Source organism: Gadus macrocephalus, chromosome 6 (genome assembly GCF_031168955.1).
Source record: "Gadus macrocephalus chromosome 6, ASM3116895v1".
NCBI classification, from domain to species: Eukaryota; Metazoa; Chordata; class Actinopteri; order Gadiformes; family Gadidae; genus Gadus; species Gadus macrocephalus.
In genome coordinates, this window is record NC_082387.1 from 17,761,629 (window position 1) to 17,789,299 (window position 27,671).

At 44.1% G+C, this 27,671-nt stretch overlaps 1 protein-coding gene across 1 annotated transcript; it reads left to right on the forward strand.

Moving 5' to 3' along the window:
• Positions 1-27,671, forward strand: LOC132459111 (cAMP-specific 3',5'-cyclic phosphodiesterase 4D). Its single transcript, XM_060053488.1, has 3 exons — positions 1-173; positions 14,732-14,834; positions 27,432-27,671. The coding sequence occupies exons 2-3, from the start codon at positions 14,790-14,792 to the stop codon at positions 27,669-27,671; spliced, it is 285 nt and encodes a 94-aa protein (XP_059909471.1). The 5' UTR covers positions 1-173; positions 14,732-14,789.

A 27,671-nucleotide genomic window follows, 5' to 3' on the forward strand; every position in this document is an offset into this window, starting at 1 on the left:
CTCTGCGAGCCCTAGAGTGGGATTTGCTCTGTACGGGAAACACTCTGGCTACAACTTGCACAGTTTGTTTTGGTTTTACTCGCTGAGAGTCTTAAGGAGGACTACTAGGAGGAAAATAACAGCCAGCACCCGGGACTTTTAGCCCCATCTGGGTCTCTCTTCATAGCAATAAGGTAAGTTAATTCTTCTCTGTTCCCCTTCACTTTTGTTGGATAAGGTGTTCGGCAAGGAGTACAGCAACTGTTGATGCTGACAAGCCATCACAGAGACGCAGTCGGCGGCTGGGAGGAACCTTGACCACTACAACTAATGCCTCAAGTTTGTCCATACATCTGCGTTTGGCTCTGTGTGTGCCCACACGTGCACATGCAAACACACACACACACACATGCACACACTTGAATTCAGGGTTTCGAGGACGTGTAGATGCATGTCTAAGTGTGGCGAGGAGAGGACCCACGCACAGGCAGTGGATGCAGGCAGGAGCTGTAGCAGCGAGCGGTGCACTGCGACTTCACAGTGACCAACCTCATCAGCAAACTTGTCACTGCAATGCCTCATGTTGACAGAGTCGCTCAAGGACTCCCTCCCGAAATCTCCGGGTGTGACTTTCAGGCTGCAGGGTGCAGGGTCCAGGGTGCATTGCCGCTGGTGGTTGTGGTGGTGTTGGCGTTGGCAGCTCGCTATAAATAGGACTGCTCTAAGTTGTGCTGCTGCCAAACACACACACACACACACTTTTGGAGGAAAAGAGACACAACACATTTGACAAAATAAGTTGATAGAGCATGTGATGCCTCTGGTTCCAACAATGATCTGTTCACTAGTTACTCAGCACATCCTGTCATATCATGTGTGTGTGTGTGTGTGTCTGCGGATGTGTGTGCGGGTTTGTGTGTGATTCCTTGCCTTTTTACCCCTAACATATCACAGAGATCATGAAACAATGATTGAGATGCAAGATAGAGTGAGGACGTTTTTTAACAAATATTGTCATTGTGACCAATATGAGGATTAATTGAATAATTGTATAATAATTGATTGTATCGTCTTCATAATGACTGAAGTCCATGGAATAACCAGTACTAAATAACGTGCCACAGCATCGGCTATTGATGAGTGGCTAAACTACCATCCTGTGTCTCTCTCTTTGACTTGCCCCTGGCGAAACTAGTTCTTAATCATCACTTAGAGCTAGCTTGGCCCTTTGGAGCTGAGCTCTCAATGGGGATTAAGAGCTGATGATCTCACACACCGCCATTCTGTGTATATGCTGAAGAAGAGACAAACAGAAACAGTGCGCTGGAACCTATGTGTTTATGTGAGGCAGTGTGTGTGTGTGTGTGTGTGTGTGGGGGGGGGGGGGGGGGTGTATGTGTCAGAGTTTCCCTTGTTAAACTAAACCATATGCATAACAGCAGAGCACAGGGCTTTGCCCTTGTTCCCTTTATGAGGATAATGCTGTTTGCCATCAGTTAGTTAAGGAAATTCTCTCCTCATTTCCAAAGTCACCAAACGCAGGACATGGCACACAGTGAATTGAATATGCATGCCAAGGCTTTGAAAGAGACACGGCATTATTTTCCATTGTAGAAAACGTAACATGTTTGAATGATAAAAGTAGCTTTTATTATTTTGAAAACCAATAATGGGGAAAGTTGAAATTAGTATTTCAATATATATATAAAAAAAACTAGGGTCCTAGAAATGTGATCCTAGGACTGAAGTCCTGGGACCAATGCCTCCCCTAATGCAGGAACAAACTATTGACAAACAAAGGCACCTATCCCATAACATGAGCATGCACCATTGCATTAAAACACGGTGGGACATCAACTTTACATGCCCTATAGAAGGATTAAACAACAACACAAAAACAACGCAGCATTGGTGATGGCTACCCAATTCACTCATTCAAAACATTATTAACCACAACCTTAACAACAGTAACATCAACAAAACAATCTCTCAGCTCCACAATCTTTGTGTCTGGTTCCGACTGCAACATGAGCAGTACTACAGACACAGCATTGTTCTCTCCATACCTGACCTCTCCCATGCGAATGTCCCGCTGCTGGGCGGTTGGCCAACCGGGCCCAGAGAGGAAAAAGATGGAGACACTTGTTTCATTGTTCCACCTGTGCATTACCTGGGCCTGGCTGTGCGTCAGCTGGGCGGCCTGGCAGTGCAGCCTGGCAGTATGTCGGCTGCCACCAGCGCCGACCAGTCAGCACCGACACGCTACCATTAATGCAGTGGTATGAGAAGGTCAACGTAATGCTCGTGTTGATCACCTGGGGTGTTGTGTTGGACTAGAGCGATGAGTTTTGGTTTTTTAATGCTGATGGAAGGAGTTCAAGTATGTTTTGTGAATGGTTGCCGGTGTGTGTGAATGAAAACCCAGCAGAGTTAGTCTTACTCTGCGCTCTCTCTCTCTCTCTCTCTCTCTCTCTCTCTCTCTCTCTCTCTCTCTCTCTCTCTCTCTCTATCGGTCTCTCAGTCTCTGTCTGTCTTTGTCTCCCTCTTTCTCTGTCTGTCTCTCTCTGTCTGTCTTTGTCTCTCTCTCTCTCTCTCTCTCTCTCTCTAACAACCACCTGCACTGCTCCTCGTGTGTAGCATCAGCATTTGTCTTCCAGAAAAATCCCTGCTGGGGCCTTTTGTGTGTGCGCGTGTGTGTGTGTGTGTTATTGTGAATGTGTGTGCATGCGTGATGAACTAAGCTCTCCCTGTATTTCATAACTACTCCCCTGTGACCTTTTTATGAACCTGCATGCAACAACCAGACGCTTAATACTAATGTATTTATCACCTCCGCACCATTACTTCATTTTTAGAGATTACTGAATCAAGAGTTTTTTCTCGGCTATGGTTTCTATTGCTATGGTTTTGTCTGTGTATGCGTGAGTGTGAATGTGAATGTGCGTGTGCATGTGCTTGTGCGTGTGTTTGTGTGTGTCTGGCTGGTTGTATATTTCCCATCAGGCCAAAACTATGAGGCTTAGACAAACAACAACAAAAAGGTTACAATGAGGCACAGTTTTGAGAAGGAGAGCTGTCGAGGTTTATATGGAGCTCTGGGATTTGGCCAGAGGTTAGACACAGGTCCAATGCTACATCCTCTGTAGCCAACAATATCTAATGTCAAAGATTTCCCTGAGCCATTCTTGCCATTTCATGACAACTAGGTTATTGGAAAAAAAAGACATGGAACTTGCTTCTCAAAGCATATTCATTACTGTAATAAAGGAGTTGTTTGTTTTCTCTGGGTTTTTCTGGCCAGATATACTAAGACAGTCAAAGCCTATTGCACGTAAGGCATCACACACACACACACACACACACACGCACGCACGCGCACACACACACACACAAAAACAAACATAGTTATGCTATGTAGTTATTGTCTTTGCACTTTTTTCTGCAGTACCCGTTCTCATGAAACAAGAATAAAACGTCCATGTAGTCAAGGCACTTCCTGTCTGTGGAGACTCTGAGGAGAATGATTCAGTCTTAAATGTTGATGATGATCTTTCAAGCTTTAACTTTAGTTGTATTACCCAGTCGCTCATGCCACAAACAATGTCAATACACACACACACACACACCCACACACACACACACACACACACACACACACACACACACATGCATACAAACGGCCAGCATAATAATTTTTTGCTTTTATATAGATGACTTAAACTAACGTGACATGAATGTGTCTTTGGCATGAGGGACTATTTGTTCCTAAGGTAGAAGAGTTCCTCACTCACCAGATGTTTGGCAAAAATAACAGGTCAAATCTGTTGAAGAATGTGCAGTCTGACTTTAACAACTGCTCAGAACAACCGTTACTTTGGAGAATATGTTTTGTCTTTCTGTTGCACATCCTTAGAAGGTTCTGTAATGAGCTGAGACCTCCCATGACACATCATGAGCTAAACAGCACAGGGTAACGACACAAATGCAATGGGACACTCTCTCTCTCTCTCTCTCTCTCTCTCTCTTTCTCTTTCTCTTTCTCTCTCCCTCTCTCTCCCCCTCTTCCTCTCTGTTTCACTCTCCTCCCCCCTGACCCCCCCACCCCCCCACCCCCCTTCTCTCTCTCCCTGCAGTATGGTATTAGTGTTTCCCCTAGATTCTTTTGTAGCAGTAGTGCTGTGAGTTGGTAACCTAGCAACGCTAGGGGGATCCGGGGGCATGCCTCACTTCTGGTGAGATTTTTGGGGAAACATTTACAGATTGAGCTTCCAAATATGATTTGCAATTTCTTTGCTCTTTTTTTTTGCAGTGGCGCGGACAATCCATGCATTTAGGGAAAACACTGATAGTATACAACCATAAGAAAGCACAGACCTTCAGAACAGCTGGATAGTATCAGGAAACAACTGTTTTTGTGTGTTATCGAGGTGCACCTTACTTAAAAAATTCGAAAAGTGGTTACAATACAGACACCTTGTCTAACTGCATTGTACCAGACTAAGCAGTGATGACATATCAGTGTATTCACTGCTCTGTCTCCACGACTGAGTAATGACTTCCGGCCGAATTGAGGGAGAGAGGGGGAGAGGGAGGGAGAGAGAGAGAGAGGGGGAGAGGGGGGGAGAGAGAGAGAGAGGGGGAGAGAGCGAGAGAGGGGGAGAGAGCGAGAGAGCGAGAGAGAGAGAGAGAGAGAGAGAGAGAGAGAGAGAGAGAGAGAGAGAGAGAGAGAGAGAGAGAGAGAGAGAGAGAGAGAGAGAGAGAGAGAGCTGTGAGAGAGAGCTGTGAGAGAGAGAGAGAGAGAGAGAGCTGTGAGAGAGAACAGTGTGATAGAGTGTGTAGGAGGAGATTTTAAGTAAAAAGAGGGGAAAGATCGAGGGGAGAAGATAAGGCAAGAGAGAGAGCGAGAGAGAGAGAGCATAAGTAAAAGAGAAAGAGAGTAAGCGAAAATGAGAACGAGAGGACTTTTAGAAAGGCCTCCCCTCAACACCAGCAGTGTTTCCTTCCTAAGCTGTGTAAACCAAGTGTTACAGCTGACAGAGAGGGTGGTATGTAACCCAATAAACTAATGTGCCATCCCAAATAGGGAGGCCTTTCGAAAAGTCCTTCAAATTAGATTTTCAACTAAAAATAGATTCATAAATAAAAGTTAAGTTTCTGAGACACTCATTTGCTTCCTGGAAGTGAGATAAGAGTTGACTTGACATCATGGGTTACATGTGAGGACTCTGTGAGAACCTCTCACGGCCATGTTCTCCTACCATGGAGGAGGAGAAACTGTGTAAAAGTGGGGATTCCCTGGATTGGACATTGAAGGGGATAGGGGGAGGTGGGGGTTGAGGTGGTGGGTGGAGATGGGAGGGTTGGGGAGATGAAAGGGTGAGGGACATGGGAGGATGGAGGCACTGGGGGCTGTGGAGGAGGTGGAGAAGATGGAAGGCTGGCGGTGATGGGTGGCTAGGGGAAATGGGAGAGGAGGGTCAGGGAGAGAGGGGACTTCTCTCCTTCTCCCCGTCTCATGGGAGAGATGGTATGCACTGATCTTTTTTCGGTTATCACAGCCTCACCCTGTGCAACCAAAGCATTGGATAAAACCAAAACCCCATGCTTTGTTTTCCTGTGCTCAGTTTAAACTTTCCATTAACAGTTGTTTACACTTACTATGTTTAGACCAGGTCATACCATGTCTCACTTCATGGACATAAGATACACACACACACACACACACACACACACACACACACACACACACACACACACACACACACACACACACACACACACACACACACACACACACACACACACACACACACACACACACACACACAAAACCAGAAACAGTTGTTGATTCCAAATGCTATCTCCTCAGTGATCACTCGCAAACATAATGTCTCATAATAACCTGATAGCTCAAACAAAAACAAGCAAACCAAATAATATTTGTTTCCCCCCTCATATAGCCCAACACGACATCTCTCTCTAAATTCTCTTCGCATAAACAACCCTGATGCTGAGGAACAATCTGTGCTAATGCGTTTGGACTGCTAGCGTTTTCTTTTGAGAAAGGTTGACTGAACTTGCATCCCTTGCAGCATCAGGGCTAAGGCAGCGTAATGTGGTGAAGCCTACGTTGAGATGAAGCCTGGATACCCCTCTCTCTGAGTGATGGTGTGCCCGCTTGTCATTGAAAAAAGCATCTGTCTCCTTCAAGCCCTGACAGAGTAACATGCATGAAGCCTTATTGTTGCACTTAAAATGGTGTATTTTTAATAAACACATGAAACACAGTGCACTTAGCTTAATGTGTGAAATGTGAATCGTGCTATAGGCCTACAAGTGAATGAAAGTCACATAAAAGTAAGTGTGAGATTAGAAATACACTTGCTTATCTTCGGTTTGGGTGTCTGAAGCTTTAAGACACTGGTTTGAAAGACAGAGCATTGAATAAACAACAAATGTTAATGATTCTAACAAAGTCCTATGGTCCGGCCACAAATATATTTTGCCTGAACTTCCGGGAGAAATTTGACTATTTTGATTAATGGCTTTGCCATTTTATCAGATGTAGATCCTACATATGTAGGAGTTCATTTGCATATGTTATTTCCATATTCCCCTCTGTGTACTGCATATTAAATGCTTTCTATGGTAGGTTATTCATGGTTCAAGGGTCACCTCCAAACATAGTTAATTCACACACAAATAAACGTTCTCGATTACCCTTCTTAGCAATACGTTTAACGTAAGCCAATCATACTTTTTAATCCCGGTTGGTGTTGATCTTTTGGCAGAACCACAGATTTGATGATCTTGGTGTTATGAGGCCTTTCAAAGTGTCTAATATTGTGATATCTATACGCTAACCCCATGAAAGCACAGGAGAACTGTATCCTCTGTTGAAGGTTCTGCAGTGAGTCTGGTTACAGACTGAATCTCCCATATTGCACTACTATGTACCGACACGGTTTGGGTTTAATCTTTCTTAACATGGAATGATTTGTTATTTTATAGTCGTTGCCAAAGAAAATTACTGAAAGCCCATATCGATAATACTGTTCATTTAAGTATAAATATTTATTGGGTACATATGCAATTAAATGGTCTCAATACTGTTCAGGCTGTGAATGTCCCAAGTGAGGATCATTTAAACATATATGTGCTCATCAATGCCACAAGAACATTGACGTTGCCTGGCTCTAATTTTACCAAATTGTTGACTTATAGTAAAGGAATTTGGATGTTGACAAAAGTTGGACATAATTGTATTTAGTTGTACTCATAACATAGTGCAGTATTTATGTTCATGCTCTCTGGGTAGATTGGTGGGTGCATACTATTTTGTTAGGACACCGAGCGACCTACGACCCTAATTCCTTGTGTATTGCAGGGCAGAAGGGGATGTATTTGGTCTGGCTGTACTTTAAATACCATACTTAACTGTAACAATGTTTGTATCAACTTTAATGCAGGGACATTTTTTAAATCTATGCGGCCATACACCCTTAGTTCTGTTGATATAAGAATAACATGGTTATTCCATATGCTATGGGATGTTTTTTTTTTTTTGTTCTTGGATTGTCGGTTGACCTTCTGAAGCAGGTATAGCTTCACTCAGGGGAAGGGAGCTCTTTCAATCAAAAAATTGGGGATTCTGAAAGCCTCTGAAAGCCCACAATCTTTATTTTTAATGTGACGATGTTGATGGTGATGACGATCACAGATTCTATATAGATATATGTACAGTGTATTGTATTTCATAATCTAATGGGAAGTAATCTATTTTGATAGGACAATGTGTGAGGATTTGGAGTGATGGAGTATGTGTGTGAGGCTGGGTTTTTTCCACAGATCTCTATATCGATGCTGCGCACGCGTGTGAACATGTGCACGTGTGTGTGCGTGTGTGTGTGTGCTTGTCCGCTTGTATGTGTGGGTGCTTACTGCTTGTCCATGTATTTCGTGTTCCAAGACATAATTAACATAATGAATGTGAAAAAAAAAAAATGCACATATGGAATGTATACAATCTCAAATGTCTTGTATATTATAACGTTGACCTCCTTTTGATCTTTAGGGCATCCCTGCAAGACATTTATCATACATTTCCTAATGTTGGCGGCATTACATCTAACAGAGTAATGAAGTGGAGCAGACTTTAAGGCATCTGTTTTATCTGCTTTACTGCTAACTGTATTTCCCAGATCTGTGTTGACCTATAGAATAGGAGCAGCGCGATGGCCCGTTATTAATGAAACTGTCAATCAACCTCTAACTAGCTTCACTATTAGCAGTGTTGTATGAATTCAATAGCGCTGGGTTCAGGACCATGACATTTAACGTTACGTCAGTGCGTTTATTCAGTAATTCGGACTCTGTATTAGATGTATATGGAGGACGAGATGCAGCATGTGAGAGCTGCAGCCGCGTGTGTGATGCGTCTGCTGGCTTGTATGTGACGGTGACTCACTCTGGCTCTATGGGGATTGCAACTGCCTCAGGTCAGAGATGGCATAATGCATCCAGTGGGACGTGAGACACATGGGGAAGGGAGAAGAGGCACTGTGTTCACACACAGATAAGGACAGATTAGACAAACAACAAGAAAATAGGAAAAAGGTAGCCTTCTGTACGACCTAGTAACTAAGTATATGTGTGCATAAAGAACAGCTTGACGCAGTATGTTGAATGGTTGAGTAAGTCCTACCGAGGGGTAGTGTGGAGATATTTGTATGTAATAGTGCTAGTTTAATTGGAACCATGACAGAGAAACCCAGATCAGAACTACTATTTGGCGACATCTTTTGGTTATACAAAGAGTTGCATGATATTGTATAATTTACCACATTGAATGCCACCTATTTTGTTACATTGTTTTAAGCAAAATCACAACATATATAAACAATATCTTACATATAATACAAATGAAGAGATATAGTCTGTTCATTCTAAACAAGCCTACAAGGAACATATGTATGTGGGGCAGGAAAACCATGGCATAATGATTGTGATTTATAAATTGATTATTAGATTATATAGTCCTAGCTTATTAGAATCACATTTTAAATTAAGCCTTTTGAGTGTTTTTCTCCATGTTCCGCCCCATTTAGGTACATAAGATAAAGACTTGGTTACAAAAAATAGCTTATCCTTAAGGAGAATGTTGAGTGCATGCAACTGTTTCTAATCTTAAGGACCTTATTTATTTTCCACTTCCATGCTGTTTATTCCCTTTCATATTTTGTTTTAATTAAAATACAATTGAAACACTTCGGGCCCCAGGGAAAATATATGTTGGACATAAAATGCTCCACGTCAGTGAGCAAGGAGATCCCTCAGGGGACTTACCTATGCAGTTGCATAGTTCAGCTAAAGGCCCTTCATATTAAGTCAAAGTCAAGGTATTTTTAGTTCTCAAATGCATTTGTAAACAAAGTCTTTAAACAGTTAACCTCATCACGGACAAAATAGCAGCATAAGAGGAGAGAGGAAATAGGGAATGTTATTAAAGGGCTTAATAACAGTGACTCACGGCTCTATTCACCCTGACATGAGTTTGGACTTGTGATTCCGTCTTAAGGTTGTATTATAACGTGCTTGGCACTGAGTACAGAACAAAGCTAGAGACGTAGAAGCTGGGAAATATGAAGACATGACGGTTGCATCTATCATTTATTCGACACATACACAGTGAGTTATTCTGTGTTTGTTTCTGTGTGTGCAACATGTATGTGCCTACTAGGTAGCTGGTATAGCGAGTGTGTGTGTGTGTGTGTGTGTGTGTGTGTGTGTGTGTGTGTGTGTGTGTGTGTGTGTGTGTGTGTGCAACATGTATGTGCCTGGGTTGCTGGTATAGCGAGCATTTCTTTGAAGCTAGTTGAATTTGGGCGTGGTGTGGATTGTGCTGTGTGTGTGTGTGTGTGTGTGTGTGTGTGTGTGTGTGTGTGTGTGTGTGTGTGTGTGTGTGTGTGTGTGTGTGTGTGTGTGTGTGTGTGTGTGTGTGTGTGTGTGTGTGTGTGTGTACACATGTTTGATGCCATTGCAGCGGCTGACACCCCCGCTGTGGTTAGATTTATGTGATGCATGGAGAGGAAGATTGTTTTGGCAGCCAGGGGGTGTGAAGGACGGCGCATGGTCAGCCAAACATCATGCAATCCAAACAAAAACAAGTCTGCTTTGATGACGTCACATCGGAAACAAAGGCCTCAACCATTTCAAACAAGATATCATCATCTGCCGTCAAACCACATATCCATCCCAAATCATGGCTGGATAAATATAGTCAACCTGGTTGTAGGTGTCCAGGTCCAAATTTTAGCCTCCAAACCGTCCTGCTTTGTGTTGTTATACTGGCGCTAAAACGCCACTTGGAGGTGCTACCACTGTACTGTATGTCAGAGGTCCTTGCTTCACACCAGGCCAGCGGGTCGGGGGACGGCTGGCTGCGTCTGTGTATTCATGCGTACACGTTATCTAACCCACAACGGCTGTGGCAGTTATCACATGACCTCAATCAATGGAGAATTATTGTGGAGTCAATAGAATGATAATTTCCTTTGTGCCACTAAAGTAAAGGAATCCCATGAGTTGGGAGATTCTGTGTGTGGGAAGGGCCATGGGGAAATGAAAACGAATTGATGAGGACACATTTATTTTAGAGGTTATTGGAGTCATTCACGAAGGAATTACCACCTCATTGCTGTCTAAGCAAGTAGGGTTAGCGGGAAAAAAAAGGTAGATTATAGAGTTTCTTGATTATAATTTGAATCTTAAAATGGATAATTGGATCTGCCTTCAGTCTTGGGGATTGTATATTTGGCGATTGTAATTCATTTTGCCGCATTTGTTATTTCTGTGCTTCTCATCAAGGCTATGTTAATCCCATCTCTCCAGCTTCTCTCTCTCGATGGACATGTAAACTCCTCTAGACTCAAAATTGCCTTGATTGGCTTGATTCACCACACTACCTGGACAAACAAAGACAAACAAAGACAAACAAAACAAATCAAAAGAAGATGAGCACTCTAACGAGGTGACCATGCTCCTCTCGGCTGATTGGACGGTTATAATAAAGGGGCCCAGATGCTTTCAGCCATTATTCAATAAGGCGGCAGCGTGAGAGACAGACAACAGGAGCAGAAAGGAGTTATACCAGGGAGATGTAAAGCGCATTATGCTGCCATGACCTACTGCTTCAAGTCTGAGATGGAGCCATATCTCGCCTCCTTCTTGCCCACTTGGCTAATGTGATGAAATGTCATGGTTATCCCTAGCAGGGAGTTGATTGAAAAAAAGATGATGAAAGTTTAACCTAACAAACAGGACAGAGGCAGGAATAAAAATGAAAGGGGCTAGAGTCTGCAGGTCTCTCTTTTCTTGCTTCATGTTCAGCTGTATTTATGCCAGAGCCTAGGTCTGACAAATCAGCCCCCTGGTGCTGAGCTGGGAGCTCACCTCCACACACACACACACAAAAAAAAATAATCTCCCCTTCACCACACCATAGCAGCCTGATTCAATATAATAAGTAAATAGTACTTTGAATAACAAATGTCAGATATGCTTACATTTGAAATGATGTGTGTTTGTTTGTATTCGGGTTGTGTGTGTGTGTGTGTGTGTGTGTGTGTGTGTGTGTGTGTGTGTGTGTGTGTGTGTGTGTGTGTGTGTGTGTGTGTGTGTGTGTGTGTGTGTGTGTGTGTGTGTGTGTGTGGCTGGTCATGCTGTGTGTGTGTATGTGGGAGCTCACTAGTTTTTTCTCCCAATGTAATACTGATATGATCTTGCACAAAAAAAATGAAAGCTCTGTGAGTCACCAGCAAACAAAAACATTGCTGACATAAAGTAATTTTTTTGTTGTGGACTCAAATCTGTAACAAACAGCATGCTCGGTTACTAGCTGCAGTATTTGCATTTCAGAACAAAATCCTCAATACCAATTTAAAGTAAATAGTGACATCCCAATTTCTTTCCTTTTCCCCTCCTACCACATTTTGCTTTCAGCCATGTTCCTTCCTTACTGAATCAATGAATTTAAATGAATATCTGCCTGTGGGGATATGTGCCGTAGAAATGTCATTTGGATTGTTCTCCATAGGAGATTTCAAACTAACCATAAGAATGAATCCTTACATTCTGCTTGGATTTAGTTATTCATCTATCAACACGCTAGGAGCTCAGAGAGATTGTTTTGGTAACACATGGGGCCTTCAGGCTCTAACAGAACCATCAGTCCAGGAAAGGTCACTTAACGACCTTGTGAAGCGAGGTGAGGTACAACAGCTCCCTCCAGACGCCACTCAGTGGCAAAGTGCAGTCAATAAGTAATCAGTGTAGTCCCACTGTGCTGAATACTCTCTAACACCAGAAAAGCTCTACTCACACACCATCTAATCCCTGCTCTGTTTGTTAAAACGACCTCAACTGATGCCTACTCTAGTGCTCCTGTTAACGTTGTACAATGGGAAAACCCTGTACTGTATTGCACATGCAACGTGAATGCATGGTCGAGTGACTTTTTAGCATCAGATACCAGACGGCCTTTCATTATTTGCAACAGATATGAGACCTTCTGCAAGTTTTGCAATGTATAACAGTGCCATGCATTTGGGTTCATTGTATCTCAATGTTATCAAGAATGGTAGTCTATTTTTGGATAACACAAAGTACTATAGCTCCGAGGGTATTGTATGAACTGAGTTGTTGGTGGTTGATGGATGTATTGGAGAAACTGATGCCATTGGATCCCTGGTACTGCCCCATACACATACATTGTACCGACAATTTCCGAGAATTTAAAGATAATATCTATAGATGTTGCTTATTCCAACAGAATATAGGTAATTTGGCGTCAACAGACTTGCCCACTTGTTTTTATACTTTTCAGTTTCTCATAGCTCTTGATACTGTTGGGTTAGAAAAACAAATAGACTGAGCCTTGTTTGTTTTTTCAAGGAGGGTAAGAGGTGGTGGTGTTTTCAGACCGAGTGGTTGTGTATTTAAAGTATATGCGGTGTATTCCCCCATTCAAAGTTCCCCTGGCTTCCGAGAGGGCTCATCAGAGGGGCTGTTTATCTAGCTCACAGTAATAGAACCAGGCCAAGGCCCATCATGAACGTTCTTTCTCTCCCATCTCGTTTCCCCTCTCCTGAAGTCCTGTCCACTCCTCACTTCACCTCTCCTTTTCTCTCCCTTTCTCTCTTCTCTCCCCCTATCTCTCTTCCCCTCATCTCCTCTCTTGTTTCATCCTTCCCCCTCTCCTCCTCTACCCTCCCCTCTCTTCTCCTCTGCTTGGTCCTGTTCTTTTCTCCTCCGCTGTCCATTCCTCCCTTGTCCCGCCCTCTGCTCTCTCCTCTCCCTTCCTCGCCTTTCTCTGTTCTCTCCCCTCCTCTCCACCTCTGCTCTCACCTTCTCTGCTTTCCTTTCCTCTCTTCTCCCCTCCTCTCTCACTGCTTTCCCCTCTTTTCGCCACTCCTCCTCATCTCTTCTCTAGTCTCCAAACCTCTCCCTTCCTCTCCTCCCTTCTCCTTTCCTTTCTTCTCTTATCTCCTCCCCTCCCCTCTCCTCACATCCCCTTCTCTCTTTTCCTTTCCTCACATCTCTTCACTCCTCTCACCCTTTCACCTCCTCTCCTTTCCTTTCATCTTCTCCTCTTCTCCTCTCTTATGTGCAGCTTGGGTGCACGCTTTCTCATTCCACCATCCACCATCTGCAGACTGTTTGAAGAGACAGAGAGAGAGAATGGGAGGTACTACGCATGTTTGTAATGCATTAAAGGGGCAGATTTACATAGCTTGATGGCAGCTGGACATTCGGGTTATTTTACAAGGGGCTGATAAAGTGGTTGGCTAGCCAGGGGGTACAGCGAAAGTACAGAGTCCTAAAGCATTACTACCGGCCCAGATTGTGGCTGGCCAGCTTCCAGCCACACATCTCTGTGTCCGTCTCTACCTAGATCAGGGGGGAACAGGAGAGAAGTGTTGAGGGACAGATGGGAACCGGGTGGAGAGGATTAATCCGAGCCATCTGCTTACTTTCAGGGTGCATGGTGGATAAAGGTAAAAGCATGTCCGGAACAAAATGACCAGGCTCTCTAATGTATAACAGAAATGGGCTCCGCACTGTGTGACATCTGTGACAAAAATGTGTGTGTGTGTGGATGAAGTTGTCGAGAGCGGAAAAAAGACAGGACAGGGGTTGAGGAAGAGAGGGGGGTGTAGAGATGGAGAGAGGGAGAAAGAAGATGGGCGGACTGTGTGTGTGCAACAGGTGGACACTAGAGGTAATTATTAGGCCAGATAAACGCAGCAGGGCTTTATAACTCTGGTTGATGATTCACTGACCTTTACCTCCTCCTCTAATGCATTCTAATAGCACACAAACAGAGAAACACACGCGTACACACACACACACACACTCCCTCTGACACCCACACACACACCCACACGCACACACACACACACACACACACACACACACACACACACACACACACACACACACACACACACACACACACACACACACACACACACACACACACACACACACACACACACACACACAGTGTAGTCAAAGGTTTTAGTTCTTTCAGTAAACTTATGTTTTTTCTGATTACTAAATTTATCAGATTACATCACCTATACCGATCAGTGTCGTCTATTAACCACAGATACCATTTGAACACATTTTTAGCACTTCGTCTGAGTCTAGAACTGACAGCCCTAATGTGTGTCTTGTCTTATTGTTTCTATAGCCCTGGTTTTGGTTTACACTGAGTCTGAAGGCCGCCGGTCTGCAAAACGAAGTGGACCATGCAAAATAATGAGCGGTCTGTGGACGACAGCCAAAGGGACAGTGTAAGTAGATGCCTGTGTCAGCTAGCCCAGAACACCATGTATGTGTCATGTTGTTCCTTTGCTCTGTTCTGTTAGCATGACGCTAAGTTTCTCTGCACTTGTTGTCCTGAAGCTCTGTTCTGCTGGGATGATGATACGTTTGCATGCACTGTTTGTCCTGTAGCTCTGTTCTGTTAGCATTACGTTAAATTTCTACTCTCTTGTTATGCTGTAGCGCTATCCTGTTAGCACAAAGCCACGTTTCTATTCACTTGTTGTGTTGTGGCACTGTTCTGTTAACACAATGCTAAGGGTATGCATGTCCCCAGCTGGAGATGTCCCCGGAAGTGTCCTGCTCTTGTAATAGCATTTTATTTATGAATGTATGAATAGATTTTGAAATGGCAAAGGTACTAGCTTGCTAATGAATATTAATTTCAGTTGGTTATAAGTCTCGTGTCTATCTGTAGGCTGTGAACATCCTTGGTATGGGGTGTTCTGTCTATTGACTTTATACCATACTGGCTGGTAGGCTCAAATGTGATCCGATATATTGTTGATACATGGGTTGCTAAACTACAAATGACCGAGTTTTCTTTTGGCCCCCTTAAAGGGGTAGTTCGGAATTTTAGACATAGGGCCTGATTCCCAAGTGAGCATTGGTATTCTATATCACTGGAGACAGTTTTCAACACATTTCATACAGTCCTTCTAATTGCAGAGTTCGCTCGTGCTAGGCTAGCGCAAGTCAACGGGCAATGCTAGCCTGCTATTAAAAACAGTCTTACCCACTCCACAGTACACCCGAGGTAAATCAATTATAACGCCAGACTATAGATTTAAATGTCTGTGTTGATAGAATAATGTTAGAAATAAAACTAACCTTGCATCGCATGAATCATTGAGGGACTACTCTCTCAGCAGAAGCGGAATTTTACTATGCGCTGGTTAGGTTTGTAACCGAATCACGACAGAATAACGTAAACAGAGAAGCGAGGGACAGAAGCGCAATTGAACGACTAGGCAACATGATGGTTCAGTGTGCTTTTTGAAATTGTAGAAAAAAACGGTACAGATGGGCACCACAAAGTTTCCACCAATTTCCAGTGCGAGATCCAGAAAGGACTCAACTGTGGCTTGTTGCTGCTGGCTTGGACATCAAAACACCGGCTCGTACATGTACGGTTCGTTGGATACAACAAATTCCTCATAATCGTCTTCAAAAGCAGATGCATCGCTAACTCCTCCAAACGTGGGCATATCTTGTTAATTGAATACGCTTATAGAATTCCTTCGTTCACTGTACTCTGCGTTTGTAGCAATGACAGCGGCAGGTATAGGTATCAGTCCGCCGCTGCCGTAGCCTACGTACAGGAATATAAACACTGCTGCTGAGACCCCGCAATTCCCTCAAAATGCAATGCAATGCAAGGTTGGTTTTATTTCTAACATTATTCTATAAACAGACATTTAGATTTATAGTCTGTTGTTATAATTGATTTACCTCGGGTGTACTGTGGAGTGGGTAAGACTGTTTTTAATAGCAGGCTAGCATTGCCCGTTGACTTGCGCTAGCCTAGCACGAGCGAACTCTGCAACTAGAAGGACTGAATGAAATGTGTTGAAAACTGTCTCCAGTGATATAGAATACCAATGCTCACTTGAGAATCAGGCCCTATGTCCAAAATTCCGAACTACCCCTTTAAGCTAGAAACAAAAAATAAACAAAAACAAAATGGAACCCACTCAATTCCTACGGCCTTAATGCATTCATATACAGTGGAAGTATGAAACTTGGAAACTTGCAGCACTTAAAGTCATACATGTATAGAATCCCCAATGTGTATTCTATACATGTACCATGTCCAGCCTCCACTGTTGTAAGGTAACACGTAGTAAGAGTGTCTACAATCATAGGGAATGGTTCTCAGACATCTATTATTTTTCGCAAGAAGAAAAGATTGTTGGAACCAAACCAACAGAACACACACACCCAAGCAGCAAGAGATTTAATTGGCTAGAAACCCCCAAAGAAACCCTTAATCCAAGGGAGGTAGTGCATCGATGATGTCACACCGCACACATCACAAATCACACATCACTCAGGTGCTGTGAGAATAAAGAGGAAAAAAGAACGCAACAAATTAGTCTTGTTTGTGTGTGTGAGTCATCAAAGTAAAGCACAGAATACACAGATGCGGCGAATCAATTTATTTATATGCTCAATCTAAACCATAAATCAATTAATTTTATTTAATTAATTGGTTGATTATCTCACCCTGCTTATTGATTCCGTGTTGGATTTCTTATCCTGATGAATAATGTTGGGAAGGAAAAAAAAGAAGTAATACTTTTGATTACTGCCCAAATCTTCAGCACAGTGATTATGTAGGCTATATCTTCTCACAGCCCACCTGGTTAGTTAATCACAGCCCAATCATATGGTGAACCTCATTTGAATGCCTCAGTGTGATTGCATGTCAAATGTATTGCATGTGTCACTTGGATATAAATAACGGTGCTGATTTACGTCAAAGAAAGGCGGTACTAAATATTTTTTCATGAAAAATAACAATTATGTACCAAGATGATTTTGGGGCTTGCAAAAAGTATTAAAAAAAATCTGTTGACTTATTCATACATTTTATTTTGTGCATCTTATACAGGGCTAGAATTAGTTGTATCTGCCCGCCCTAAGGACTAAAACCAATCACCTTGAATAGCTTTGCATAACAAGGACGATGGTTCTTTTGGGCGTTAATATTTTACAAAAACCCTATGTGTGGCGGGCTTATCTGCGCTCCGACACGTTTAGTATCGTCGGAAGTTAGTGTGGGTGGCTGTGGCGGCAAACTAGTTAAAAAATGATCTGGCGCACAACCTTCCTTCGCTGTTGCTGTCAGTGCAATAAACACCTTACCAGCAGTAAACAACACTTCGCCTTCCCAGACATCAGTTCCTTATCCTAATTGAATGACAGTTATGTAAGATCAAATAAATATGTACATACAACAACAGTACATGATTTCATTTTATATCTCTAGCTTCTCTGATGCTTTGAGTAAAGGGTCCTCACAGGCTTGACCCAAAGCCGGGGACCGAATGCAATGGAGAGTGCTCATTGAAGCCTTATGTCCCATAGGGGATGAAGAGGAATGATGATGTTGATGACAGGCTTGACCCAGGCATGGACTGGAGCCACCATAGGGCTGAAGGGAGGGGGTTCACCCTGGCTCTGGTGTGGGGGATAAGCCTGTCATATCCTGGGCATGGTGTGTCTCTCCTATTGTATAATCGTGTGTAGAGGTCACTTCTATAATAGCACCACTGATATTACATTAGAGATACTGCCACATAGAGCCGTTGGCATCCTGTGCATAGATGTCATGGATTACCATGGTAACTGCTGACCTTGAACCCCAATTCAAATGTATGTGTATCTGTCAAAATGAAGGACAGAGAGGTAATCCCTCTGTAGAATTCACCCGTGTCCTCAAAGATCCATCTGTCTTTTGTTTACAAACTGATTCATAGTATGCTGTTATATGTAAGGCCTCTGTATATTATTCATAGGTTTTCCAGAAGGATGCCACGTGGACAGATGTGAGACAGAACGAAAGAAAGCGAGTACTCACTTCGAATGTCCACATTTATAAATAATCAAATGCAGCCACTGGTCTTGAGTGGATACGACAGTTGGAGAGCAAAGCCACCCTCAAGGGAGGGTGAGCAGAGGATAGAAGGAAGGGGGCGATGAAGGGCAGGTTGCCCATGATGAGGGGGGCAGGTGAGGTATCAAGGGTCACCAGTAATTAGAGAGAAGAGAAGAGGGGGAAATAGACGGGACAAGGTTAAAACAAAGTGAACTGCGAGGGGGGGGGGGGGGGGGGGGGAATACAGGAGCCGAAGAACTCCTTAATTATCCTGAGGGGGTCTTATAGAGGTAGAGCGAGGGGACGCAAGTCACCTTGATGAATATGTAATGTGCCGCCCTTGCAGGCTTGCCCAATCAGCCCGCAGCGCTGATGAATAGTCATGAGTCACCTTATGAGCATCGCCATGAGCGTCGCCATGGCGACGCGGATGTGACTGTGGCCAAGCAAATGTGATGAGGGAGAGATTGAAGCATGGCTAGATGCCCGCCTCGTCTCCTTCCGAGAACACATCTTGATCAGCAATTTGGACCCCCTACGGAGAGACGCCACCGGCCAAACAGGCTGGTAGACCAGCGTCGTGCTAAGGAGGAAGGAGAGAAAGAGCAGGAGGACAACCAGAGACAGGTCTTTCTGTTAAGAAAGAACAGGAAAAGGGGTTCCCCCTGGTGATCGGGATGTTTTACTTGTTTGTTGAACTTTAAAAAAATCTCGTTACAGGACGCCTAAAGGCAGTAAGGTGCTGCAATTTAACTCCCTGTTTCTAAGTAATTGCTTTGCTGCATTCTGTGTAGGTAACCAATAAGATAAAGTCTGCGACAGAATAATTAGAGAGTAGTAAGGGGTGGAGGTGTGAGGTTAAATAGACGTAGGAATAAATACAGATAGAAGGATGGCGTGTGTAAAAGCTTAATGAAGTGTGAAGGAGAGGATAGGAGGGGAGGGCTGGAAGATAAGCGGAACAGACATTATTCTGGGTCGCAGTGATAAGGCACAATAGATAGATGGCAGAATGAATACTGTGCCTTGGCTCACTTCCATTACAGATGTCTTTCTTTTGAGGACTTCAATATCTTGACTTATTGAGGGACAATCACCCCTCACACAGCCTCTAATAACCATTTATACAGACTACTTCATTATGCGCTGTTCAGGGCAATACCAATATTAACCATTACCTTTATATCTGATAAAAGGTATTATATCTGGCTTATTATTTACTATCACGGCAGAGGTCTTCATGCAGTCATAGCAGACGCTTTTATCCAAAGTGACTTCCAGTGATGGATGGAGATAGGACAGATAGAGTGCGCCATTAACATGGCCAGGGTTGGGGGTTTGATTCCCATTGGGTATCTACGCCACTATACTGACATCTCCTCCCATCCTTCCAATTCATCTGCCAACCTGTTGGTGGAGGTAACTGCAAACATGGCATACACATTGAAGTATGCACTCTACTCTGCTCACATTCAAAATGCAACGGTTTGAGTCTGTGTTTGTCGATTTGTTTAGTATGTGTAATCAAAGGACAGCAATCTACTGCTTTGCGTAGCATATTATTGGATTAGCAAGGGTGCTTTTGATTATTGGATGTGAGGAAGAAACAAAATGGGGGTGTTTAACTGCAGCAACAATATTATAACTTATATCAGTAATAATTATATTCCTTTCAGGCTCGCAATATCACAACTGTCTGTCTCATTAATTTCAGAACCCAGTATTACACACACACACACACACACACACACACACACACACACACACACACACACACACACACACACACACACACACACACACACACACACACCAGGTGCAGAGGGAGAGGCAGGATATATATTTCTTCTTCTAAACCCAGTGTAAATAATCATTATCTCCTGTTCAGCAATTCAATTTCACCGCCTAGTGAGTGTGATTAAGCGGTGTGATTAGTCTTGCATCAGGTGTTTGTAGCTGCCCATGATTATAAGGAGCATGGCATGTCACTGGGGGTGAGATCCTTCCAGCTACGTGGCACACATGGATTCTCGGTGTGATATTTCTGTGTCATATCTTATTGAAAATGCCATTAACTCAGACAGAGGCCTCTGACTCCGTGCCACTGTTTAACCTGACATTAAATGGACTCGGCGGCTTCTAATTTGGTCCAATTATACCAAGATGTGCTTTTATCACCTCACAATTATAGAGAAGCACTGGCCCTGTTGGTCTGTAGCCTCACATCGATGTTTACGCTGTTGTATCTTGTGTGTGTGTGTGGCGTAAACTAGATAGAATGCACATAGTATTGACTGCAGCATGCATATTTTAATTGACTTACAATCATATTCTGGGTCAATTATGCATGGATCGGTGCACTGTGGACTTTATCGGGCCTTAGGCGCCTAAACATGTCAAGGTCTATTTCCTGTTGGATTTCATCTTTCTACCCCTTAGGTAGGAGGGGAGGGATGGGAGGGAAGGAGGAGGCGAAGAAGGGATGGGCGGTTGTGGGATGGTGGTTTGTGGGGCTCTTAAAATACACAAAGTACATTAGTTCTTCTCCTAATCCCTCACTTAGTAAACCACAGTTATCTCCTCCACACCGACACCAGAGCCCGTTTCCGCTGATCGTTTCCTGGATAAAGTAATAACAAATAATGTGTCCCATTTTATTGCGCTCTAAAGTATTATAGAGTATCATTCAACTTTTGAATGAATACAAAGACAATATTGTAGTATATTGTTCTCGCTCAACCATATGTTTTAAGAAAACAAACCCAAAATCATAGAATAAGATTTAGTGTGCTCACTCATCCAAACAGCACTGGAAAATACCCTCTCTCTCTCTAACCCTAGTCAGATTCCAGGTGGATTTCTCCCTTCCTGGCACAGCTCATGTGGTGGTGCACGCAGTAATTTCACGCAGTAAATGTGACACACACACGGCTCCAAGATGGGGGCTTTCAGATTCCTGATTGAAACAAAAGCGACATAGTAATATGAAAAAACAAATATATATATGTGGGTTTAAACATTGCATTTTAAGCCCTTTTTCTTTCGCAAGTCATACGTGTAAAGTAACAAGTCTAAAGCAATCATTGGGTACAAATTAAAAATCAAACCTAAAATCAATACTTGCATCCATGTGTACACAATACATCACAAGAATTGAGTGATGAGTTCAATGTGGGGGACCACAAACTAAACAAAGGGCAAGGATCCTTAAACAACAGAGCACTACATACGACAGACAGCCTTGGCGTTGAACAGGAATTCAAACTATGAAGGTCTAGATGCTGGTCACGTAGGCTACCAGATACCACACTGACTGCGGCCACTTTGGTTTCCAACCGTCTAATTTGATTATCTAACACTACCGCTAGTGATGAGCCGAGTTCCCAGAAGCCATGGTTAAGGGGCCACAGTTGAGATTGTCAGGGTAAGATTCATCATGTGTAAGAAACCTCTAATTATACTCATAGTTTAAGCATTGCATACGTATTTGTAGTTAGTCACATGTGTAATTAAAGCGTTCTGGGAAGAAGAATTGTACATTACATACACAGTGCAAACAGATAATAATTCTGAAAAGGAAAAAAAACATATGGTGAATGTTTTCCTCTTCTTTAGTACTAAAATGTCTTTCCTATTTGTAGTTTGTAGTCATTCCAATCCAATTTACTTTCTGCCACAGCATACTGTATGTCCTTAGTTACTATCAAAGGCACCAAATTCTAGAGCCATTAAGGTAGGCTACGTATAAGCTAGTCTTTTTTCATTTGAGTGAGCCAACATCTAAAGGTTAGAAGTAGAACTGGAGTAAAACAACCCCAATGCCATAAACATTTATTAATAAAGCATGCCTGTAGATGAAACTTAATCCTTATGCGTTTGCACTCAAATGCACTTTTTGCATATAACATTGATTTCAATGTATAAAATGCAAATGATCGCCGTCAAATCTCTACACTCTGCCTATCATCTTACTTCTTGAATTCACTTTTATCTGCCCAAAGACTTTCTCTGAACCATATATTTGATGGTTAAAAAATACAATAACTCAGAATAACAAAAAGTAAAAAATTAAAAGAAAGCTACATTAATTAATTAATATTTTTTAACATTTAAGGAAACTACTTCATCCTTATGAAAATAAAAAATTGTTTGAAAGTAAACCGCAACAATTGACTGAGAAAATAAGACTTTGTGAGGTATTCTAATATAGGCCTGTGTGTGTGTGTGTGTGTGTGTGTGTGTGTGTGTGTGTGTGTGTGTGTGTGTGTGTGTGTGTGTGTGTGTGTGTGTGTGTGTGTGTGTGTGTGTGTGTGTGTGTGTGTGTGTGTGTGTGTGTGTGTGTGTGTGTGTGAGTGTTTACCTCTGTTTCGGTTCCTTGGACGGCAATTGCTAACAACAATGCAATCCAATATACAATATACATAATTATGCAGGAATCACTGGCGAGTGACTGGTTGATTGATGATTGGCATTTTGATATGCAGAGGTGTAGCGGGGCGGTCGAGAAACGGCATCCAAAAGGAAAACGGTACCGACGAGATCCGCGGCGGGAATATATTTGTGGGCGCTCTGGGTATTACTGGGTCGGCTCCTACTGGTAAATGGCAAATGGATTGCATTCATATTGCGTTTTTATCCACAGCGCTTTACAATATTGCCTGACATTCACCCATTCATGCACAAATTCACACACCGACGGCGGAGTCAACCATGCAAGGCGACAGCCAGCTCGTCGGGAGCAGTTAGGGCTAGGTGCCTTGCCCAGGGACACCTCGACACTCCCCGGTTAGGAGAAGCCTGGGATCGAACTAGCAAACTTGCGGTTACCAACCAACACGCTCTACCTCCGGAACTACTGCCGCCCACACTGCCCCCTGTTGGTGGCAGCGGCGGGTCAGAGGAACGGACACGTCTCCAGTGGACAACCTCTGCCTATGGCGACACATTAGTGCCATAATTCACTAATGTGATAAAAGATTTATTCGGGCGTATTATATTATTCCACACTCGTAGATAATAACTGCGAGCGCAAAACAGCCTCTTGCGCGCGCAAATTACCTCTGCGCGTGCAAAACAGCCTCTCGCGCGTAACAGCCTCTCGCGAATGATGTTCTGCTGTCGCGCGCGAATTTAGTTTTGGCACTATAGAGTGGCGAAGTCACGCCCCTTCCGGTAGGGCTCATGGGACCTATGAGATCGAAAAATATGAATGGGTGTCAATGGAGAGAAAATAATTATTTTCTGGTCCCAGTCTTTATATGCCCTGGATTACACATATGTTGTTTGTGGATTTAAATGATAATTTTTCATGCAAAGAAAACTAAAGAAGTTCGTGAAGAAGTTTGATAATTTTAGGTTTTATGTGAGGCCGCTTTGTGAACTACAGCTCTTCGCTGCTCTAGACGCATATGATATACGTCACCACACCCGCCCTTGGAACTCGGCACAGAGATGGCGATCTCTCTGCCCCACTTCACCGCTTTTTCCAAGGGGAGGATAAAAGCATCGAAAGAGGTGAAAACCATTATAAGTCGGGGCACGTGCAGAGTTTCAGTTATGCCGATGGGAAGATTGTCGGTCTTCTCCACGCCAGTCGCAGGGAGCGTGACGTCACATACGAGCCGTGTAGTCTTTCTCGTTGTGTTTTCTCTACAGCCTTTATCTGAACAATTGCACAATAAACGGTCGAACTCTTTGCATGAAAAATTATCCTTTAAATCCACAAACAACATATGTGTAATCCAGGGCATATAAAGACCGGGACCAGAATAAATTATTTTCTCTCCATTGACACCCATTCATATTTTTCGATCTCATAGGTCCCATGAGCCCTACCGGAAAGGGCGTGACTTCGCCACTCTCATACCAAGGCAGGGCGGGCTTTCCTATGATTGGCCGTTTCTGAAGCGCGATATTTGATTGACAGCCCTCCTTAGCCCTCCTCTCATTCAATTCTGAATTGTACTGTAAATGGCTGAAACGATAGTTACGTATTGTAACTCCAGATTCTATGAGTATAGGCGCAGCCTTTTAAGTGTCGGCCTCATTGTCCTTTAAATAGCTGAAGAAAAGCTGTTTACTGGGAGCAGAACGTCCGCCGGCGCTCGACTATATCTGCGAAATGCAGACGTCATTGAGGCACGCCGCACGCGGACGTAATTGAGGCCCACGCTGTTGGTGTCGGGGATTACAAATCTTTCAGTGCTACGGCTCACGCCTAGGGATAACCCAAGCCTTAAAATGCTGCACCTATACTCATAGAATCTAGAGTTACAATAAGTAACTATCGTTTCAGCCATTTACTGTACAATTCAGAATGGAATGTGAGGAGGGCTGTCAATCAAATATCGCGCTTCAGAAACCCCCCCCCCCCCCCCCCCCAGCATTAAAGTTTGGCGAGCCTCTGGCAGCAGAACGCCGGTGGACATTGCTAGCCGCGCACTAGCACTAGCTGCCGACCTAATTCATGTGTTTTAGACTGTTGCGGAATTTGTTATTTTTAACCACCAGAGTGCCCCAGGCCCAAATCCTCGCCTGAACACTTTAGCCAGATGAGACGCATACATTATAAAAACTCCACACAAAAAATCTTGGCCTTCCGTTGTTCGGAAGTAGATTAGCGCATCAACCTTAGCTCTTGCTGTTGTACACAGTTGAGTTTAATGCAAGTCTATCTGCACCATTGAATGTCTCACACTACAGGTTGAGTTGGTGGGGGTAAAGCTGTACCCAACCTAACGTGCCATAATACAGGCCTATAACTTTTAAAATGATGCAGTGCAGGTTTTGACGGTTAATCCCTATTTATGAGGGGGGAAATGGAATAACCATGTGGAACAAATGCGAAATCTCCTCACGGTAAGGTAGAAGATTAATAATGAGCCTTCATTAATCACGCTTTCTCAGCACCCCACTTTGGGAGTATGTTTGTGTATTCATCCGTATCCCAGGTCGAAGGTACTTCCAGAAGTGTTCGATAAAGGAGGGAGCTGCAAGATTATTTGGGGTTATTTGAAAAGAAAATTACGCAGGTTTAGTGAGTGGAGTCGCTCACTCAATGCGCCGTGTGCCGTTAGAACGCAATTGGGTGCGTGAACCGATGTATGGTGTCTTATCATGTAAAGGCTTCCTCTTCACTGCCGTCCAAGCGGATAACTGATAGCCCAACATTGGTCTCGCGGAATGCCGGTCCACCTTCAGAGCAACATATGGCTGTGGGGAATGAGGTCCCCATTCGCCCCTCTCCCTTTCTTATTATTACTTTCTAACCCAAGGTGCGCCGTTTCCTCTGCTTTCATAGTGGGGTTGGGCACCACTATTATCTCTCTCCCCAAAATTCTTTCCCTTTTCGACCCGCATGCGTGGGTCTTTTATCTTCCCCATTCCTCAGCCGATATCATCCTCAACAGTGAACGATGTTCATCCTTTATCCCACGTGACATCTCGGTCCCGAGGACAAATTCATCTTATCTTTTCTTTCTTTTTTTTTTGTCGCCGAGAGGTTCGGTGTTGACATGTGGTGGTCTCCTTTACGGTCTGACTCATACCTCTAGTAAATAGTGTTTCCTTGTATCACAATGATTTAATACAGCATTTACCTTGCTGGACCCAGCCTTCCGGCAATGACCGTCACCTTGCTTTACATTCATATCCAAGATGTCTACTTTAATGTATCTCCTATTATTTAAAGATGTTATTGTCTGCCTTGTTCACCATGCGTACACCATTTAAGGGAAAATGGTGTAACGGATACTTGAAAATGACCTGTTCATATTCAATATTCTGTTTGAATTCTACTATACTACAGACACTGTATTTTCCTCATAAGATTGTAAAGCCCTGTCAAACATAAATCCTTCACTTTTTTACTTTCACCTTTGCTTTCTGACACTTGTCGGTGCGCTACCCTTTCTCTCTTTTCTGATGTGCCTGGCTTCCTCTCCTGACTCCTTTGTTGCGATAACTTGCCCTTTCCAATCGCTTCTCACTCTCATACTTATTCTCTTATCTTGTCTCCTTCTGTCCTCTCCTTTCTCATCCTTCTCCTGTCCAATCTCCTCTCCTTCCCTCTCCCTCCCCTGACCTCTCTCTTTTCCTCCTCTCCCTCTTCTCCTTCCCCTGTCCTCTCCACTCCTTTCCTCCTCTACCCTCCTCCAACCATCCTCTCCTGTCCTCCCCTTTCCTCTCCTATCTGTCTCCTCTACGCTCTCTCTCCTGCCCTGTCCATCCACTCCTCTCCCCCCTCGACTCCTCTACTCCCTCCTCTCCTCTTCCCTCCCTCCTCCTCTTCTCCATCCAACTCCCCCCTTCTCTCCTCTCCTGTTCTTGCCCCCACTCACCCACTCCTCCTCTCTCTCCTCCCCCCCTCCCCTCCAATCCTCTTCCTCCACCTCCTCCTCCCTCCTCTCCTTTCCTCCCTCCTCTCCTCTCTTCCCTCCTCTCCTCTTCCCTCCTCTCCCCTCTTCCCTCCTCTCCTCCCCTTTCTTCCCTCCTCTCCTCCCCTTTCTTCCCTCCTCTCCTTTCTTCCCTCCTCTCCCCTCCTCTCCTCTCTTCCCTCCTCTCCTCTCCCCTCCTCTCTTCTCTTCCCTCCTCTCCTCTTCTCTCCTTTCTTCCCTCCTCTCCTCTCTTCCCTCCTCTCCTCTTCCATCCTCTCCTCTCCCCTCTCCCCTTTCTTCCCTCCTCTACACTCCTTTCTCCCCTCCTCTCCTCTCTTCCCTCCTCTCCTCTTCTCTCCTCTCCTCTTCCCTCCTCTCCTCTCCCCTTTCTTCCCTCCTCTACACTCCTTTCTTCCCTCCTCTCCTCTCTTCCCTCCTCTCCTCTTCTCTCCTCTCCTCTTCCCTCCTCTCCTCTCCCCTTTCTTCCCTCCTCTACACTCCTTTCTTCCCTCCTCTCCTCTCTTCCCTCCTCTCCCCTCCTCTCCCCTCTCCTCTCCTCTCTCCTCCTCCCCCTCCCCCTCCTCCTCCAGGATGACTCCCCAGATTCTCCCGAGCCGGAGCCCTTCCTGTGCATGGAGCCCCTCCTGGTGCGGAGGCTGTCCTGCAGGACCCTGCAGCTCCCCCCCCTGGCCTTCAGACAGGCCGAGCAGTACTACTACGCCCACAGGCCGGAGGCGGACACGGCCCTCCCCAAGCCCCCGCGGCCCACCACCCTGCCGCTACGCACCCCGCCACTCATCGCCATCACCGCTGCCGACGCTGAAAGGTAG